Raw genomic sequence first — 22,073 nt, forward strand, 5'->3', positions numbered from 1 at the left:
GTATATATGAAAATATTTCTAAGACTCATGTTAAACATAATAATGAAGAAACGTTGACCTCTCCTACTTTAACATATTTTCCTTGTGATGATAATAATTTTGATATTGACATTAATAGTAATAAAAGTGCATTTGTGAACAAAACAGTTGAGATGAGCGATAAACCGGTAACCGATGTTTCAAAATCTGTTGCATTTATTTCTCAACCTGATTTATTCGACCCATATTTATGGCCAGATAACAGACAGAATAACTTAATAGACATAGTTATTAAAATGGGACCACGTGAAATAAACGAAGACATTTTTCCCAAAGATGAAAATAATCGTCATTTTTCTAAAATTTACCAAATAAGAAAATTAGACAACAATGAAAAATTTAAAAGACGATGGCTTGTATATTCTAAAAGCATTGATCGGGTGTTTTGTTTTTGTTGCAAACTTTTTAATAGTTCTCATAGTACACTATCCACAACAGGCAATAATGACTGGAAACATATGACAACAATACTTATTTCTCATGAAAAATCACCTGAGCATTTTACTGCATACAAAAAGTGGCACGAATGTGAATTAAAATTAAACCTTGGTAGATGTATTGATAATGACCTGCAACGAGTAATGAATACAGAAGTTCAATATTGGAAAAGTATTTTAGAAAGGTTAATATCTATAACTTTATACTTATCCAAACACAATCTAGCTTTTCGAGGATCGTCTGATAAACTATTTGAAAGAAATAATGGAAACTATTTGGGGTTAGTAGAACTTTTAGGAAAATATGACAATAAAATGAAAGAACATTTAAATCGAATAACTACACAAAAACTCAATCTAACTTATTACAGTAAGGATATTCAAAATGAACTTATAAATCTAATGGCCTCCAAAGTTTTAGAAATCATTCAGCAAAAAGTACAAGTCGCAAAATATTTTTCTGTGATATTAGATTGTACTCCTGATGTCAGCCATTATGAAAAAATGTCATTTACTATAAGATTTGTGGACGAAAATAATGGCAATTTACAAGTAGCTGAGCATTTTATTGGTTTTAGAGAAGTTAGTGAATCTACTGGAGAAAGCCTTACTTAGTTATTGCTTAAGACGCTAAAAGAAAACAATCTTGATATAATGAACTGTCGTGGTCAGGGTTACGATAATGGCGCGAATATGAAAGGTCATAAAAAAGGTGTTCAAGCAAGAATTTTAGCTTTAAACCCTAAAGCGGCATTTATGCCCTGTGGTTGTCATTCTCTTAATCTCGTTATATCTGACGCAGCCTCGCAATCCAAAGAATCTATCACTCTTTTTGGAATTGTACAACAGATATTTGTTTTATTTTCGGCTTCTGTTTACCGTTGGCAAGTACTAAAATCACACTTACCTAACTTGACGGTTAAACCATTGTGTACAACCCGTTGGGAGAGTCGCATAGACAGTGTAAAAGCAATTCGATATCAAACAAAAGAAGTATACGATGCATTAATTGAAGTTGCGGAATCATCTAAGGCAGATGCTGGTACAAGGAATGAAGCAAGCAGTTTAGGCAATCAATTACTTGACTTCAAGGTATTGATTTTATTAAATGTTTGGTATAATTTATTATTTCAAGTAAATATTGTAAGTAAATCTATGCAAGGGTTTACAATGGATATAGAAATGGCGTCTTCATTATTAGATAATTGTGTCAAATAAATTAACAAGTATCGAGAAACAGGGTACGCAGATGCGTCAAACTCTTCAAGAGAAATAGCAGAGTCATTAGGTATAGACCCAATTATAAAAGAAGTACGAGTAAGACGTAAAAAAACTTTTTTTGATGAAAACACCGATCAAGATTTTTTGATTAGCGCTGAAGAACGTTTTAAAAGAGAATTTTTCTACACTCTTGTAGACACAGTCAGAGAATCTATAAAAGAAAGATTTACTCAATTTGAAAATCATAAGCAGTTATGGGGGTTTCTGTACAATATTACCATCTTCTGAATATCTTTTGGCATGCTGTAAAGATCTGCATGGAGCACTCTCGGAAAGAGATAGTGCTGATATAAATTCCGTAGAGCTTTACAGTGAACTTAAACATCTGAGTTCACTTTTACCAATTGGCAAAGGATCCCCCAAATCAGCGCTCCAGTTTATACACGATATGAAATTAGTTGATATATTCCCTTACACATGGATATCTCTAAGAATATTGCTGACGATTCCAGTTACTGTAGCATCAGGTGAACGAAGTTTTTCTAAACTGAAATTAATAAAAACTTATTTGCGCTCCTCGATGACAGATGATAGACTTTCTTTGTTAGTAATTTTGTCAATTGAAAATGATTTAGCCCAAAAAGTAAACTATGAAGAAGCAATCAAACAGTTTTCTGAATTAAAAGCTAGAAAAGTTAAGTTTTAATATTAATTATAGTTATAAGTTTAAAATTAATATTTTTATTTTTTTTTTTATTTTTTATTTTACGGAATGCGGCAATTTTATACGTTAATAATATAATATGTGTAATCTTATTACAATGGTATACGATCAGGTAATAAAGTTTAAAATTATGATACAAAATACATACTAATTTTATTACTACTCAAACTAGGTGTGAGGGGGTAAGGGCGCCAAAACATGGTTTCGCCCAGGGCGCCAATACTTCTTGCGCCGGCCCTGTTCAAAGTTCAAACCCGATAGCTGCATCCTAGAAAATAAATTCATAATTATTTTAATAATTTAATATTATCTTGAATTTAAATGTATGTTCTTACCAAAGTGTGGTCTGATGTCTTAGTGGATTTATAATAAGAGTTCAAAAAGAGAAGATTGTTAACTCGGTCTGGAGATAGACTACTTCTTTTCTTTGAAGTTATATTGCCAGCCTCACTAAACAGACGTTCACATGGGACACTAGTCGCGACTATCGACAAGTATTTTTTTGCTAATTTTGAAACTTCTGGATATAAATTTGAATTTTCTTTCCACCATTTAAGTGGATCTTCATCTCGATGACATTTTGTAGTCATATTCTTGTAGTTTTGTAGTTGCCTTGATGCTGTCATCAGAGTTTCAAAACCAATCGAATATTCGTCTTCATCATCGCTATCAGCCATTAATGAACGCATTTTTTTGGGAGGTGGATTATCTTCATCCGAGCTAATAACATTTTCTATTTCATTTGCTTTATTTTGATCATTTATAATTTCCTGGCTCTGTGGATTTATTTCACAAATTTCAGTTTCAAGTTCTTCCCAAATCAAAGTTTTTTGCTCATCGGATATGAATTTTAGTTCGTGAAATCTAGGATCTAACGCAGCTGCTTTAGATAAAACTGGGCTCATCATTTCTCGTCTAATTTTCAAGTCTTGTAGTATACTCAATTTAACTGTCTTTATAAAGTTAGAATCGGTTTCACACGTTTGAACTGTATTAAGAAGACTTTTGATCAAACGGTTTGCTACGGAAGTCGTTACGTATTTGTCTCCGCCGAGTGTATTAGTTACAGACTTAAAAGGCTCTAAAACTTTAACCAAATCTTTTAAATTTTGTACTTCTGCTGATGTAATGAACCATTCGTCAGTTTTCTTATTTTTAGATATGACGGAATTGATTATCTATGTTTTATTACACTTTCTATCATATTGCATGTAGAGTTCCATCTTGTGACACAATCTTGCACTAATTTATTTTGTGGTTCTCCATATTTAACTTGTTCCTTTTCTAATTCACTTTGAGCTAACGAACTTCTATTAAAGTATACAACTATCTTTCTTAACTTATTAATCAATTCCTTGGTAACATCATTTTTAAGACCAGCATTTACAGATAGTTGAATTGAATGAGCTGTGCACCTTACCAGATTAAATTTATCCATATCATTAATCGCTTTAACCATATTCGCAGCATTATTACAAACAAAAGCCACTACTTTATTTTCAATATCCCAGGTCTTAAGAACGGATTTTAAATTGCTTACTATATTTATAAAAGTGTGTGATTCAGGTACTTCGATGACTTCCAAAACTCGTGAATGTAAGGACCAGCTGTCAATAAAATGACAAGTTACACCTAAATAACTGTTATTTGAATCGGAAGTCCAAAAATCGATGGTCAAACTAATATAAGAAATATTTGATAAATACTTCTTAAAATTATTCCTTTCCAAAAGTGCTGCATGATCAATTAACCGTGATATTGTTCGTCTACTAGGTGCATTGTACTCGGGAATGCCTAAATCCAAAAATTCACGAAAGCCATCTCCTCCTACTAAACTCAAGGGCCTTAAATCTTTAACAATAAACTTAATCAAACCCTTTGTAAGTTCCTTGTTTCTTTTACTGTTCAGAGGTAATTTCGCTGTTGGTCCTTTGAAATATGTCGCAATACTGCTAGTGTTATTTTTTGGTTTCACACTTAAACACTGTTGTAAATGTGAATTTAAATTTGATGTATTTCCACTATAAGCAATTGAACTCTTACATGCTCGACAGAATACTTTTTTTTTATCTATTATAATACCACTATCATTTATTTTAAAACCAAATGTTTTCCAAATTTCACTCCTAGCCCCAGGTAGAGGAACAAATTTCAGTTCACTCATCACTAAAAATAATGTTGTAATAATTATTTGAAATTAATAAATATCACTGTACTATATCACAATAAAATAATTGTCACTGTACGATAAATGTCAGAAATGTTCGAAAAATGTTCGCACCGACGACACAAATTACACTGTGTATTACGGAAAAATCTTAACGATATCTATACACAAAATTATATCGTTGCCCAACACTAGCTAATAGCTATACCGTGTTCCTCTTAAAAGTCAGCAAAATATTCCTTTTTAGATAACATTATAATGGATTATTATTAGTGTACAATAATTGACATTTCACCGGAATACGAGCACCAAACGTTATCAGCTGACAGCTATTATTATTTATTATAGTTTTAAACCTACAAATAGTAAATAGTATTTACTAAATACCATGTATTTTTCTTGAAAAACATTATTTTCGATATCGCGATATATCATCCAATTATAGAACGATATCGGTGTCGAAAATGTGTCACGATATCGATATCGTATCGAATTATCGATATCGTTGCCCACCACTAATTTATACCGTCCAGCAATCATGATGAACTACGTAATCAAAACTAATTGTTATTATGTTCAGTGGCGTATTTAGGAATTTCAAGGTAAGGGCAACACATATTTTGCCCCCCCCCTTCCAGTCAAAAAATAAAATGTTGTTACTAATTAATATTATTTTTTAAAACCTCTATTAATTGCTAGATATACAATATTAATACAAAATTTAAATATTTTTCTTCCTTGATTCAGAACTAACAAAATCATTAATTATTTCTTCAAAATCTAATAAAGTGGTTTTTTCAGCTTCAATTGTTAATACCGCTAAAGCCAAAAACCGGTCTTGTGCCATTATAGAGCGAAAATAGTTTTTTATTCTTTTTAGTGTGCAAAAAGAACGCTCTACACTATAATTTGTGGATGGTGTATACAAAAAAAATATGTAAAGCTACTCCAGTATAAAGATAAACACTATTAAAATTATGTTCTCTTATAAACTGTAACATCTGTATTTTTGTAAGCTTAACTTCAATATTTTTTATATAGCCTTAAAATTGTACACACTCATTTAGAAAACATATTGCTAAATCATTTGCGTAAGTTGTATCATTGTGTAAAGTACGAAATAAAAATTGTCCGCCCCTCTAAATCTTTAAAAATGTGCCGCTCTGGGCAACGGGATCCATGGCCCCTATCTAAATACGCCCCTGATTATGTTGAACAATGTTGATATCAACACGAATGTCGTTAAAAAAATGTGATGTATAAATAATTAAAAATATAAATTACTAGTCTATTACTATATGATAATAAATTCAATAATATGTAAATTTGATCGCGGGTATCAATTTTTGTTTATCTTCTTATATCATAACATTTTTGGTTGTGGAACGGATAGTAGTATTATCTTCTATGGATATTGCTACGGTTATAGACAGGGCTCGGAACTTTATGCATTTGCATATTCGTTCGGGAAATAAATAGAATAAATCTGATATGGTACAAATTTGTATTATGGTGTTTGGAGTTGAATTTTAAAAGTTTATTGTGCATATTTTTGCATATTTTGGATTTTTTTTCTTCAATTGCATATTTTTGAGATTTATTGATTTAAACTGCATATTTTAAAATAATTGTTGATAATTTACTCGTTAATTAAAAATATTAATTTAAAATTTTCATTTTTGACACGTTATATAAATGTTATTTAGAAAACTAAACGCGCTGATACATTATTCATTCTAAATCAATTTTATCTACATGAATTCGTCTATAATAATGCTGATAGGGCGATACTCAATAGACTTATTTCGCTTATTTTATTCGAGGAACCCATTTTATTTTTAGCTCTGAAGACAATTTTATTTTTATTTATGTTTTTCAAAGTATTATTTTGTTTGCCAGTACTCAGTAATCGACAAACTACGGACGATTATCGTTTTCTTGTTACTGCGTTACTACTAGTGCTGAGCATTATTTTAACCAATCCGGATTACGGATTACAATTATTTAATCCGGATTTCGGATCAATCCGTTTTATTCGGATTCACGGATTCAATCCGTTGATTCGGATTTCGGATCCAATCCGTTGATTCGGATTTCGGATCCAATCACTTGATTCGGATTCCGGATCCAATCCGGCTTCATTGTTTTTAATAGGTAAAGGATAAACTATCAACAGTTTAGTAATAAAATATAAATGATGCAATACAAATTACGATACGATACGTCGATACGCAATACGTACTAAGTAGTAAGTATTAACGTAATAACAATATTACTGAGCTGTAACTTGTAAGTAGTAACTAGTAACTATCGACTATCGAGTACAGATTACAACAAACTACAGACTACAGAACAGTGAGTACTAAAAATAAATAACATTACCCTCATGCCTGTTATTAAATATTAATAAAAGTACAATTGATATCGGATAACACCGTAGAACGCAACACAATAATTATTTATAGCACTTCTGAACAGTAACAATACACGCGATAATAGAATAACCCATGAAGATAACAAGATTAAATACTAGAAATTTTCACCAAATGTTTATATATATTAATGTTATTTATAATTTATATACAGTAAATTTGAAATAAACCGGATTTATATCATAATCCGGATTAAACGGATTGTAACATTTGTTTCAATCCGGATCGGTAATCTGGATATGGATTGATCCGGATTTGGTGCTCAGCACTAGTTACTACGTATTTTGTCGTGTTTGTCTTCGTGTTCGTATTTTTTTTTTTTGTGGCTTGTGTCTATTCATTTATTAGTGCTCGTATTCATGGTATAATTTTCTTAAATTAATAAATAAATAAATATACCGAAAGAAAAACAATCACAAATTAGTTGCTTGAGTGGTTTCATTTCGGAATTGTATGTGCAAGATATGTTTTTTTTTTTTTAATTAAATTTGTATTAGTAAGTCTTTTTTAATTAAAAATTAATGCATATAAAGCGCATATTTTTATATTTTTTGGTGCATATTTATGCGCTTATTTTTAAGATTTTAAGCGCATAAAGTCCCTGGTTCCCTACTTGCCCCCCCTCCCACTACAAACGCCTTTGGGGAATGTCTCTGATTCTATGCATAGTCGCAGGTGATCAATTTACGCGCCATCAATTAACTGCTATCTATTGATGGAATACCCACAGATATATATTACAACATATTATATTATTATATTGTATTATATGTATATCTGTGGGAATACCTAAATACAGGGGCGCAATTTCAATGAAAAAACTAGGGGTGTTGAAGCCCTTCTATCTTTTTCATGTTCCTTAATGGTTATAAACACCCGCAAACCGTACAATTCAACAGTTACTAAAATATTTGGTAAATACATGAATATTTCTAAATTTAAATTGTTCACTTTAATTTTATATTTTTATTGCGCATACAACGAATTACCTAACTGTAAACACAAATGTTTTATCACATGATCACTTTTAGATTTTGACTGAAGGATATTAAGGTTTTATAATGATGTTTGTATTTTATTTGTTTAACACTTTTTCGGATAGAAATACTGGTCCAAAAGTTTTTTCTAGGACTTTTTTAGATTTTAAATTGGCATGCGGTGGTACTTTAAATAGATCATTTTTTTAAATCATAATAGTTTTTCTAGACGTGAAGAAAAAACTGTCCTGAATTAATAAAAATACGCTGTAAATAAGACTCACATTTCAAATTTTAGTTATTTAGTCATAATTCCAAAAGTAATATGTCTAGAAACTTGAAACTTTTACCCTATAGCAAAGATATTTTTTTTCGTATTGCAAAATATTTTCGTATTGTATAAAAATTTATATATTTATACAAAAAAACTCAAAAACTATTATGTTTTCTTATAAATAATGAGTAATGAGTATTTGAATGTAAATTAACATAAACACATTTTGGGGGTGCTAATTTTGAAAATAGGGGTGCTAAGCACACCCAAGCTCCCCCCAAATTGCACCTATGCCTATATATAAAATTAGCATATAGTATTCGTGGAATAGGATATGCATTCTTAAAAATAAAGGGATTAAAAGGCTAATACAACATAGCGTGTTATATCCGTTCTTTTCTGAATATCATAATTTACATAATGAGCGTATTATTAATATCACACCAACGAATGTCATTGTAGAACTCATATAAATACGATTAAAGCACCTAATATTAATCAGAATATAGTAATAGTTCTAGATTGACTATTCACCCTTTTTATCAGAGTAGTGCTCATCGTGGACTTTGTCACAGCCACATAACCACAAAGCCACAAACCACCAAGCCACATAACCACGATTATTTAGCCATCGACAATAATAATACTTTTTCCATAGTAGCTAACCATTATTTCTGTTTGAATAATTATTTTAAGTGTTCATAAATTATTGCAACTAATAATGATTTCAAATACAAGTGTTCTGTTTATTAACTACTAATCTTCTCAATAATATCTGAAATTCTAATTAAACATGCTATGTTGTTTAATTAAATATTTATGAGTATGCAGTGTCCTGCACAGCAATCACTGCATTATCACAAAATATATTAATTTAAAACTGATTTTCCTTAAATTTAAAAAAAAAAATCATATGTTTCAAAAGTTCTAAAAATCAATCCTCAGTAATAATTAATAAATATTTTATTTACCTGGTTCACTAAGACCAAAACAACCAATTTTTTCGCCATTTGTAAAAGGTCTGATAAAATCTTCTTTTTGATTATCATTACCAAATTTATTTATGGGACCAAGATACAAAGAATTATTTACACTCATAATTACTCCAGCTGATGCACAACCTCTAAAACAAAATACAAATATATTTTAAATAATATGTAATAAAAAATTAAAATCCCAATAATGATAAAATTAATATACCTAGAAATTTCTTCAATGGCTATAGCATATGCTAAATAATCAAGACCAGTACCACCTAACGATTCTGGGATGTCAATTGCCATTAAACCTAATTCTCCCATTTCTTTAATCTGAAATACATAAAAAAATTATATATGTATAAAATGTATATTTGTATGATACACAAAAATATTAATGGATAATGAATTACTTGATAAACACTAAGTTATAAGGCCTACTTTTATTTGTATTTTTTTTTAGATTTTATAACTTTTTTGATGAAATAGAGTAATGTAATGAATATAACCAAGAACAGTAGTAAAGTTAGAGGAACTAAGTATTGTAACTATTTCTCAAAATTATTAATGAAGACATTTTTTTTCTCTTTACTTCTGTTAAGTAAATAAAATAGCTTAAATTAATAAAACATTGTTTAATTTTTCTTTTTTTTAAATAATAAGAGAAATTTAAATTGAAAAATTACTCAAGATAAATAAAATTAAGGAAGTTACAGAGATATTATGGAAAATTGGAAAAAAATGGTATTAAACAAAGAACCACTACTTTCATTTTGCCAATTTATTATGCCAAAACACTGACCATGGGATCAATAAATCCATTGGCTTTTCTAATTTATTTCACAAGTTTAAAATTAGGTTTTAATTTTAGCTCTTATTATAGGTAAACATTAAAAACTTGGTTTGATAATAAATTTAAAAATATCAGAAGTACATTTATATCAAATAAATTTATGGAAGCATACATAGCTGTTAATTTTATTGATGTTCAATATATTTTCAAATATTGTGTTAACAGCTGAATAATTGTTATACCTTCTTTTTACATATATTATTTCGATTGATTTGTAAGTACTAAATAAATAATTTGTAGATTAATTATATAATTTTTATATTTTAAGTTCAAATTATATTTAGAGTACATATCTTAAAGTTATTAAATAGAAAGAACATGTAAATAATTAATGGTAATTAAAGATCATAGGACATTTCAAAAATAAAAATGTAACTTATTAAATGGAGATGTAGTGAAAAAATAAGTATTTTATTTGATAAATTGTTTTATCATAACAAGCACAGAATAAATATTTTAATTTATAAAGGATAAATTACAAAGTACAATTTTAATTAGGTATTTACAAATGTTTTGTATTGAAAATATAAAAATATAAACTTCATAGTATTTAAAATATGTAGGAATAAAATAAAATGATGACTTTAATTATGATGTACTTAAAAATACATTATAAATAACCTTTGAATTTTATTAAATACTATTTTAACTCTATGTAATAATAAAACATGAACATGTAATTTATTTAGTTATATTTATTCTGGTATAGTATAATTTAACGTTACATAACTATAATGATAAATGGTTGTTTATTAGTACAAAATATTTGTTTGTTCATGAGTAGCAGAAATTATTTATTATATAACTGTGTCAAAAATAAATGATAATATAATTTAGTTCCACATTATTTTATTAATTGGTACTCTAATACATTTTAATCAAGAGAAATTTAATAAAGACAAAGGTGTACATATTAAGTAAGGTTTGCAATAAGACAAAATAATTTACAATTATATTTCTTAAATAGTTATTATAAAAACCATTTTTATTATAATCAACAAACTACAAACCTGTTTTTTGGGAAACAAATGTTCCTTGTCTAATTTAGCTGCAATTGGTTTTAATTCTCCTTCAGCAAAATCTCTACATGTTTTATATAATAATCGATGTGTCTCTGACAAGGATGATAATGATGCTATTGACCTTTTCAAAAGAAAATCCACTGAAAATTTTATTCCTCCTACACAACACATACATATATTTTCAAATAAAATGATCTAATTTAATTAATTTGACCTTAACTAGGGATCACGGAATAAAAAACTACTCACTTGACTTTGTCAACAAAGATGATACTTTTAAAGATGACATTTTTAATTCTGTTAAAAATATGATCAAGATTTGATTAGAAAATGCAAATTAAACATCAATTCTGATCTAATCAAGAATATTAAATACACAAGTAAAGTATAAGAATAATACTGCAACGATTGTGGAAGTGAACTAGTTATGTATAGTATTTAAATAACATTTCCGTAAATACAACATAACATGATACAACCTATGTTGGTAAATGTATAAACATTACTGCTCTCTAGTTGTAATATAAGGCGTTAATTTTTTTTTTTTTTTAAATACTGTTGTAGTAATTGGAGATTTAACTAACTTTTTTATAATTTATATTTTATAATTTTTTTTTATTACTAAAAACTACCATAAAAATATTATTATTAACTCCTTGGCTTAAGAACTATTCCATATGTTTATTATTTAATAATTAAAATGAGCTCCTAAATGGAAGTCTAGAAGAATTTTTGAATGGTAAATATATTTTTCTATAGATAAATTGAATATAATATAATAAAATATTTAAAGAAAAGTACATATAAATCAAACATGTTTTTTGACCAAATAAATAAAATATACATTTTTTAATGAATACCTATATATTTAAAAAATTTTAAAAAAATTTTATTTTTTCAAATGTATCAAACTTTCATCAAAATGTAAGCACTATAACTATCTTGATCGATTGTTGAACAAATTTCAAAACTCAAATAATTATAGCCTATACAGGTATATATTGACATATTATATGTATTTATACTTTATTTGAAGGGGAGCCAATTTCGTTAAGCCTGCCGTATTTTTCTTCATTATATATTAACGTTTTGGAGAGAAACTCTCCAAAAAATAAAAAATAAATCAAAATTCTTACATATTTGCAGAATTGGCTATGTTAAACATTCACAGGGAAGTTAAAATTACTGTTGATGAAGTGATAAAGAAGTTGGAGAAAAATCGAGACGATTAGAATTTATTTTATAACAATAATTTATAATATATAGTACTAAATACAATATATAGGTACTTATATATAATATTACATAAGACTATACAGTTATTACATTATATATTTAGTTCAACTTCCTCCAAAAACTGCATAAGAACGTTACTATTACAATATAATATATAGTTTATATTAATTATGTATAAACTGTGGACCCCCTCAGAAAAAAATTGAAAATACGCCACTGTATATAACCATTAAGGAACATGAAAAATATAGAAGGGCTTTAGCACCCCCAGTTTTTTTTATTGAAATTGCGCCCCTGCACACAGCGTTCATTGTTCCATAGCAACGATTTGCTGTGAAATGTAATCGATTTCCACGTTATAATTGAATGCAGCTCGACAGAGGGACACAACATTTCTATTTTAATTTAACTTCTATTGATTTTAACTTGAAAGTATAAGTATTTACAATCAATGATAATATATTAAATATTTATGTGATACTATGGAATAATATAGTTGCAGCATACCGTTCACGATCTTAAAAGATCATAGATTTATTTATTTATTTATTTTTTTTTTTTTCAAAGAAATATATACAATCTGTTATTTAAAACAATAAGTAAATTTGATAAAATAATATATAACAATAACAGGATTAACGTGAGTAGGAAATTTTTCATTAACAATACCTCAGAATACTTTTTTTTTAATTTTTTTTTTATTTTATTGCATGTTAATGTATATATATATATATATATATATATGTATGTATGTATGTATATAATATAATTAATAAAGTAAATCTCTTGAGCAATTCCTTTTTAGCCGACATTTAACATTACCAGGGAGAGATATGGATGACATATTTCAGATGAGAGAATTTGGGTGACTTATTAATTTGGTGTGGAAACGTTTGTAATATATTTTTAGATATTTGTGAAGAGATTCATTTGTGATGAACCACGGGGCTCCAGTTATGAGTCTAGACTAATAGACTGAAAAGCATGGATGGGTCGTATATTAGAGGGTCTTGCGGGACCCCAAATTTGTATGCCATATGACCAGACTGGTCTAATTATAGCATTATATATAAGAGTTTTGAATTTGAGTAACATTTTGGATTTGAGAAGTGGTCTAAGTAGATGGAGACGTATGTTTGCCTGCTTGCGCTTGAATTTGGTATGTTGTGCCCATGTGAGGCGCTTATCTAGAATGATTCCTAAGTAATTGTTTGAGGGTTGTATTGAATCACAGATAATGAAGAAACTTTTTCTTTCTTATCTATATAAAAGATATAAGACCGTGATAACGATTAAACTTGATGAAAATGTAAAGCCTCGATTACACTGAGCGAGTTTACATGCTAGGCACCGGCGAATTAACTCGCTGTGACTAAAGTCGCTCAATTTAATCAGCTTAGTCGCTTACTCGCCGCGTGTTGAATACTCGCTTCTCGCTTGCGATTTATGTTAACGGCCGGGTTACTTTAGTCGCTAGTCACTGACGTTTTTACACTCCAACGAGTAAAATCGCTCAATGTAATCGTCCTAGCTGGTGAAATCGCTAGTGTGCCAGCGATTAGTGACTGGTCAAAATGTCGGAAACTGTAGTTCGCGCGGGATTTATTGTGATTTTTCATTTATTACGACAAGAGTTGGAAAAGAAAAAGTATAAAAAGAAAAGGTTATGGATCAGAAGTTGGATTTCAAAACGAGAGAAATATGGTGCATCCAATAAATTATTAAAAGAACTAAAACACGAAGACTTTGCAGCCTATCAAAATATTCTAAGGATGAACGGGGCCCAGTTAAATAAATAATAATAAATAATTAATAAATAATACAATTTAAAATATATACGAAAACGAATGAGTTATCTATATCAATGACAACTTTCTTTTACATGTATATCACATAAATGCGTGTACGCGACTAGCGAACGAGCGAATTTAATCGCTCAATGTAATCGGACAAGTTGCTACACGCTCACACGGGCGCGACTTTAATCGCTGGTAAAATCGCTCAATGTAATCGAGGTTTAACACGAGCGTCTAGAGACAGCGCCTCTTATCTGCACTATTATTATCAGTATTACTCTATCACTATAGTTGCCTTATCATATAATCGGTTGATTACATTTAAGTATTATATTTAAACAAACAGCCATAATACTATATTATTTAATAATTATATTAATTGTAATATATTAATTATTTAGTATTATTAATTTATATAGTACAAACTACAATGTCATCAAGTGAAGAATGAGAAGTAATAAATTTAAAATTTTGTTCTCTTCAAGGTAATGATTTAAAAAATTCATAATAATATGTAAAACCAGTCTTGTTTGTAAAGTATTTGTAAATTATTTGAATACGTATTCTCTCATATACTTATTACCACCCAATCCAAAACTGACAAATATTAGCGGGGCAAAAAATATTATATTCTAATAATCTAATAGTATTTGAATACAAAATAAAAGTACTTTTCACAAGACTACAAAACTAAACTGTGTAAGATATCTATATTTAATTAAAATGTACTGTAGAGTGAATCTTGTAAGTATTATATTCAATTACTTAGGAAACTAAAGTACTAAATTATATTTTGAAATTACACCTATATAATATGTACTTATTATTATAATTATAGGTAAAATTAAAAGTGGAATCCCGCCAAATGTAATAATTGATCAGTTACGAAATGAAACTGATTATAATATTGAAAAAAAAATATTACAACATGAAAAGACATATATAACATTTCTAATTATGCACTTGATGACATTGTAGTTTGTACTATATAAATTAATTATACTAAATAATTAATATATTACAATTAATATAATACTATGGCTGTTTGTTTAAATATAATATTTAAATGTAATCAACTGATTATGTGATAAGGCAACTGTAGTGATAGTGTAATACTGATAATAATAGTGCAGATAAGAGGCGCTGTTTCTAGACGCTCTTGAATGTAACCAATAAAACGTATGTTTGGGCGATTAGTACTGATAACGGTATTTGCGGTCTTTGCGTCTGACAATATATTATCTATTAGGCGGGCATTAGTCGCTCTTGTGTGTCAATAAAAAGAAGAATATTATCGCCATAATAATTCAATCCATTTTCAAATTGGAAATTTATTAAAATGTAGTAACGTGCTGTTCAATACGGGTTTATAAACTAGTAGTTAACCATCTAACTATAACCTATCGTTTCTTTAATTTATAATATTTTGGTTTGCGGCTGTTAATTGTTGACAACTTTTTCTAGAACATCTGAAATGGAGACATCAAATGAACCAACAGTTCCATTAAACTTCAATAAGTAATTTCATAAACTTTTTTTCTAAAACTTTTTGATATTTTTTTGAAATTTAACTGATGATCTTATGGTTGCATTGTGTATGTATATTTAGTATACTAATTATTTATAATATTCAAAGTTTTAATAATACATTATGTTTAAGGTTTTTAAACTGCTTATACTATAAATTATATGTAATGCTAGTTATTTTATAAAATAGGTGTACATAGATCTAATAATTTAAATAGCAAAATATGTTTTACATCTATATAATATATTGTTTTAGTATGTTGGTATTGTTGTTTTTTATAAAAGTCATGTTAATATAAATTTTTATTCAAAATTTTAATACATTTTATTCATTATATTTTCACTTATTTTAGGCCTTCAGATGAGATAAATGGAATTGTTTTAACATCCAAATGTGTCACTTTTAAACGAACAAAAATGTGTAATTCATCTTTAACTGACTTAAATAATGTAATAGTGTATGTATTTTAAAATGTTTATGATATACTGTTTTTATATTTAGTAAATTACAAGACTTCTTTAAGTGTTTTAAAAATAATTTTTGTGAATTAGTATAAATTATTTGTTATTTTGAATTTCAGTGACAGTAGTACCAAGGATAAAGATATAACATTGATGGTTAATAATCAAAAATTAACTGCTCACAAAAATGTTTTAGCTTCTAATAGTGACTATTTTGATAGAATGTTTACTAGTAATTTTATAGAACGAGACCAAGATAAGGTAGAAATTAACATTACTGATCTTAGTTATGAAACTTTAAGTACCCTTATTGGGTTTTTTTTACACTTCAGTATTAATCATTACAGAACATAATGTTCAGGTAATTCAGGTTTTGTTTCATAAATGATTATTAATTTAAATGTTGAAGTTTCATAATTTGATATTAATAAAGAATGATTTTATTTTAATTACAGGACTTATTAATTGGATCAAATATATTTTTACTTGATGATGTTCGAGAAGCTTGCGTAGACTACTTAAAAAGCATGATTGATGCTGAAAATTGCATCAACATGAAAGATTTTGCCAATTCTCTAGGTTTAAATGATCTCTATTCTTTATGCTTAACTTACATAGTAAACAATTTTAGGTAAATTATAAATTATTTTACTATTATATTACTATCATTTTTTATTATTAGTAAAATTTTAGCTCTAAAGAATTTTACTCTTATTAAAATATGCAATTAATATTTATATTATCATGAGCATTATGTTGTGATAGCAATATTATTTATTAAATTTGCAATAGTTCCATATACTTAAAACAATAAACAATAATATCTAAAGATATATCTCGATGTACTAGGTAAATTACCAAATTCTGCACTTGCAACTATCCATTACATTACTTCATCTTAAGAAAATCATTTATAAAATTAAATTGAAAAAATATTGGAATTTATTAATTTTAATAGATTTGGTCAAGTTATTTTTTCTAGAACTTATTATGTTCACATAATTAAAAATGTATCTCTTAATTAAAATTTGCTAGGATGAATTTGTGTACACTATAAAATATTGAGTGAATAGTTTTATTTCTTAAGACATTTTAAATTTAATCATTTTATATTTTTGCAATAAAAGAATTACTTGAGTTTGCATTTAGTTCATGTATTTTGAAGTGTTTATTGACCTTTTCCTCCTTTAATGTAAACAATACTTATTTATAATTTTATTAAGTTTAAAAATACTTATATCAAAGAAAAGGTTTTGATTCAAATTTCACTTTAATTAATCATAGTGTCAATTAATCAATTTGATGCAATACCTTATTTTTATTTTTCTTCTTTGCTTTTCTCCCAACTATATAAGGTCGGCCACCTTTGTCCTAAACCTCCACTTGTCTCAATTTTCTGAATCCCCTACTCACCTTACTGAATGGCCCTAGTATCATTCTAAATTATTCTCAATATCTTTTTTTTATTATTTTAATTAATTAATTAAAATTATTTTTAGACTTGTAGCAAATACTGATGATTTTATGACAATTAATTATGAAGAAATTATGCTATTAATCAAGAATGATAATTTATTTGCAAAAGAAGAAATGGTATGGTTTTTTTTATTTAACAATATTAATTTTTATCATATATGAAATTCAAAAAGATAAAATAATTGTAATTTATGACACGAGCAATTTGCTTAATATTTTTATGAAGATATAGTAATTTTACTTTCAATCTGATATTAATCAAATAATTTACTACACAATTTTTTGATTGCTAAATATCGGTTTTTAATTAATCTTAAAAATAAATTATTTAATGTTTTATGCTATTTATAATTTAAGGTTGTAAAATTATATTCATCGAAGCACTTGTATTAGATATCTTCTCTTACAGAAAATAGTATTCTAAAATTTCCAAATTGTGTTAATAAGTATTAAATAATTTAAAAAAATCAATTTTGTAATTAAGGTTTATGATGTTGTTATGAAGTGGATAAAACATGATCCAGCATCTAGATCCAAATATTCCCCAGAATTATTGTGGTATGTTCGATTGCCATTAGTATTAAATACATATCAAGGAGTCATCAAAGTCCATGAGTTTCAAGGTGCTAGAATTAATGGTATTAGTTCTTTTCGAATGGAACATCGGAAGCCATTTAGAAAGGTTTGTAGTGATAAAGTAATCGATTTATACTTAAAATATCCAATATTTAGTGTTTGGATATTTATTTATTTATTCATTGGAATTTTTGATTTGTAAAATATAATATTGTTGTCATTACTATTATTAATATGCATAAAATACTTTTTTTTTTTTTGGACTGAAATTAAATGTTGATCTTAGGCCATGTTATTTATCTATCCATAGGTGACTAGATATCCACTTTAGAAATATGAACATTTCATTAACCAAAGTTTTTATTTGTAATTTCACTATACATAAACTTTTTTTTTTTGCATTTTAGGGTATATTAATGCTAAGTCATTATCCATTTGAATCATCTCCAGAATGGTATGATGCTGCCCTTGATCAATGGCAATATTGTATATGTGAAAATTGCCAGTGTAAAAACTTTCAAATTGTTCTAGCACCACCACGAAGTTTATGTACATGTACTTTACTTAATGATGGTCGTTTATTTGCTGCTGGTGGTTGCGAATATGGTAAAGGAATGAGATTAGCAAACATTTTTGATTTAAAAACAAACCAATGGACTTGTTTAACTGATATGCATTTTGAGCGTATTAAACCATATATTGTGCAGCTAGGTCGGAAAGTTTTTGTGGTAAGCATTTTATTTTATTAATACTTGTCATTAAATTAAATTTTCTCCAAAAACTGTTAGAAAATTATATTTATATTTGCCATTAGGTGAAAAAGTGCATTTTTAAGTATAGTTTTTTAGAAATAAAATCATTAGTTTTATATTTAATTATGATTGTTTATATAATAATGATATTTGAATGTTTTAAACTAAAATAAACTTTAGATTTTAAAAAAGTATAACTTAATATAGACTGAATAAAATTGTTTATTTTTTTTTTTTATGCAAATTTTCTGTTGGTAAGGTGTACCATCAAAATTGTTTTGCATAATATAATTTAGGGGTGGGCCGATCCTATATCCAATACTTGGTATCGGCTGATATTGGTGGTATCGGAAATATCGGTTTCAATTTATTTTCAAAACCGATACCGCAAAAACTACTTGTGATTATAATATCGGGTATCGATTTTATCGGTTTATGGTATCAAATTAATTTTAGTATCGGTTCACAGTTTTGCCAGAAAAGTTGATTTTTTTATGTAATATATTAAAAATTAACTTAGTTTTTACTTGTGATTATATCTAGTATCGGTTGTATATATCGGTATATTGGGTATCGGTTAAAAGTGGTATCGACCCATCCCTAATATAATTGAATTTTAAATTAAATTGGAAAGGTAATATTTTCAATAATAGTAAAATCATTTTTCAACTTATAAAGTTTTAATCTCACCTTAAAGTCTCATTTTATATCATGTTTATTTTAATAAAATAGAACTCCTGCTGGAGAGATATGAAACCATGGTACCTACCACTATTTTATTTAATTTGATATATTTTTGCATGTTTTATACATTTTTACCTATTCTGTATTATACATCATTTGATATATCATTAAAGTAATTGATGAAAGTACAGAAATGTTATCTATTTATATTTTTACATCAATTATTATTATACTATAGTAAGTATAAAATTTGTTAAGTGTATTTTTTGATTTTGCTCCTATCTTGTGGTTTAGTTTTCAGCAAGTACTCATGATTGCTTTAAATTTTAAAGCAAGACTAGCTTTATTATTAAAATAAATTAGCTGTTAATGATATAACCAAATATATCATAGTAAATATTGAAAGATGTGACTACCAGTTTTATTTTTATTTATATTAACATTATTAACTCATTGATCATAATTAAATTTTACTTTAATTAAACTGTCTAATTAAAAAATAAATACATTTAACTTTTATTAGTATTGAATCTTTTGATCAAGATTTATAATAACTATAAAAAAATATGTTAATGACACTTGTTTTTTTGTTTATATTTATTATTAATATTAATTGATCAGATATTAAAACTATTTTTTTTTAATTTAAGTATTAAGATTTGATTGAAAATGTATTATTTATTTATTTATTGTATATATATTTTAATTAGATTGGTGGCTGTACGGCTGCTGTTAAACCATCATCATATTTCAATACTATAGAATATTATGATTTAAAGAAAAAAAAATGGATTGTCCTCAAAAGTAAAGTTAGAGGATGTGCTACATTAAAAAATGATACTTTTGTCGCATGTGTTAATGGACTAATTTATATTGTAAGTGTTTGTTCTAATTTATTACAATTTTTATCTTGAGGTTTAATTATGATGATTTGTTTTAATTTTTATCGTAAAATATAATTTAATAATTTGTATATTATGTATTATATCAATTCATTAATTTATAATATAATAATTTTTGACAAAAACAAAAGAACTAATATTCGTTAATTTATAACATAATACTAATTTATGAATTATTTTCTAATTTTTTTATGTATATAGATTGGATTGTCCGAAGCCGGATTTTATAATCCCCAAAGTAATTCATGGAATTCTATTTTACAATTACCTGAAAAAAAAGAAGGATCTGCTGTTTGCACATTAAATAATAGTATTTATATAATTGGTGGTAATGAAAATGACAATTATTGTAAAAGTGTATGGGCATATTGTACAGAAACCAAAGTATGGGAGTCTGTTGCTAATTTGAATTTTCCCCGATCACACTCAGGTATAACTAATAAGTATATATATAAGTATATGTATAATAAGTATATAGTAGAACCTCGATTATTCATGTTTGCGAATAACCGTGCTTATTCTTCCAAAAATGCATATATACCTTAAGATATAGGTGTATAAGCAGTATATTGAACATAGGTTAAAGATAACAAATTATATTGATTTCATAAATAATGTTTTTACTATATTTTAAATATATTTATGGTAGTTGGTATCCTCCTGAACTTTTGCAAGTAGGAACATTTTCACTTTCCTGATATCATGAATTTAAGAATAATAATTTCAAACAGCAAAAAATAAAGACTGATTACTTCAAATTTCCAGCCCTAATAATTTTATAACATGAAATTAAGTATTTACTGAACAAGGGTAGGTAAAATGTAATAATAAGTAAAGAAAAATTAAAATAAATTTGTTAAAAAAAAGTCTATTAACTTTGATTCGTATTATTCATCCGTATGATTCTTCCCTAGCATTACCTCAAATAATCGAAGTACTACTGTAATTTTCATATTCTATAATATATATTTTAATTATTATTTGTTAATAGGTGCTGTATCTATGAATGGTTTAATTTATGTATTTGGTGGAAAAACAGGTAATAATTCTTATTCAAAAACGTTTGAAGTTTATAATCCTCATTATAATGAATGGGTGACTTCAAATGCTCTTATGAATTTGGATCGATGCTATATTGATGCAATTGTAATTGAAAAAAGTTGTATTTTATATAAAAAAGTATTTGAAGATGCTACTAATAACATTATTCATTAAATTGTTTTGATATACGTTGCAAATCCTAGTTAGTACATAAGTACAATAATTTAATTATGTTGAAAATATGAAGCATAAATTCAAAAGAATTTTTATGAAAAGTTAGTCTTAATTAAAAATTGCTACTCATATACTAAATATTAGGTATTTTTGGTAATTCTTTTATTTTAAATTATATTTAAATAAATGTTAAGTAAATAATTTTATTAAGTATTATTTCTTCCATAATTAGTGGCAATTTTACTGTTGGTGGAGGGTTTGTTTGGTTCTCCCCCAGTTCTCGAGTTTAGGCTAATATATATTTGTCGCTTGGGACGCTTGGGT

At 26.9% G+C, this 22,073-nt stretch overlaps 2 protein-coding genes and 1 pseudogene across 2 annotated transcripts in view; 1 reads left to right on the forward strand and 2 right to left on the reverse strand.

The window, feature by feature from the left end:
* LOC112685840 (short-chain specific acyl-CoA dehydrogenase, mitochondrial) overlaps positions 1-11,569 on the reverse strand; it is an 18,945-nt gene extending 7,376 nt beyond the window's left edge. Inside the window, exons 1-4 of the mRNA XM_025557866.1 lie at positions 11,373-11,569; positions 11,112-11,281; positions 9,472-9,581; positions 9,243-9,394 (exon numbers count right to left, since the gene is read on the reverse strand). Of these exons, the coding sequence (XP_025413651.1) occupies positions 9,243-9,394; positions 9,472-9,581; positions 11,112-11,281; positions 11,373-11,412 (472 nt within the window). The 5' untranslated portion in view covers positions 11,413-11,569. The remainder of the gene's footprint in view (positions 1-9,242; positions 9,395-9,471; positions 9,582-11,111; positions 11,282-11,372) is intronic.
* Positions 2,577-3,348, reverse strand: LOC112685842 (zinc finger BED domain-containing protein 1-like). The gene is made up of 2 exons (XM_025557867.1): positions 2,757-3,348; positions 2,577-2,689 (listed from the first exon to the last, which is right to left on the reverse strand). Exons 1-2 carry the CDS (start codon positions 3,327-3,329, stop codon positions 2,663-2,665), a joined length of 600 nt encoding a protein of 199 aa, XP_025413652.1. The 5' UTR covers positions 3,330-3,348; the 3' UTR covers positions 2,577-2,662.
* A 3,783-nt stretch (positions 11,570-15,352) lies between the features above and the next one.
* On the forward strand, positions 15,353-21,854 carry LOC112685829 (annotated as a pseudogene).
* Positions 21,855-22,073: the final 219 nt, after the last annotated feature.

The sequence above is a fragment of the Sipha flava genome, unplaced genomic scaffold (genome assembly GCF_003268045.1).
Source record: "Sipha flava isolate LNK unplaced genomic scaffold, YSA_version1 293_pilon_pilon, whole genome shotgun sequence".
Lineage (NCBI taxonomy): Eukaryota > Metazoa > Arthropoda > Insecta > Hemiptera > Aphididae > Sipha > Sipha flava.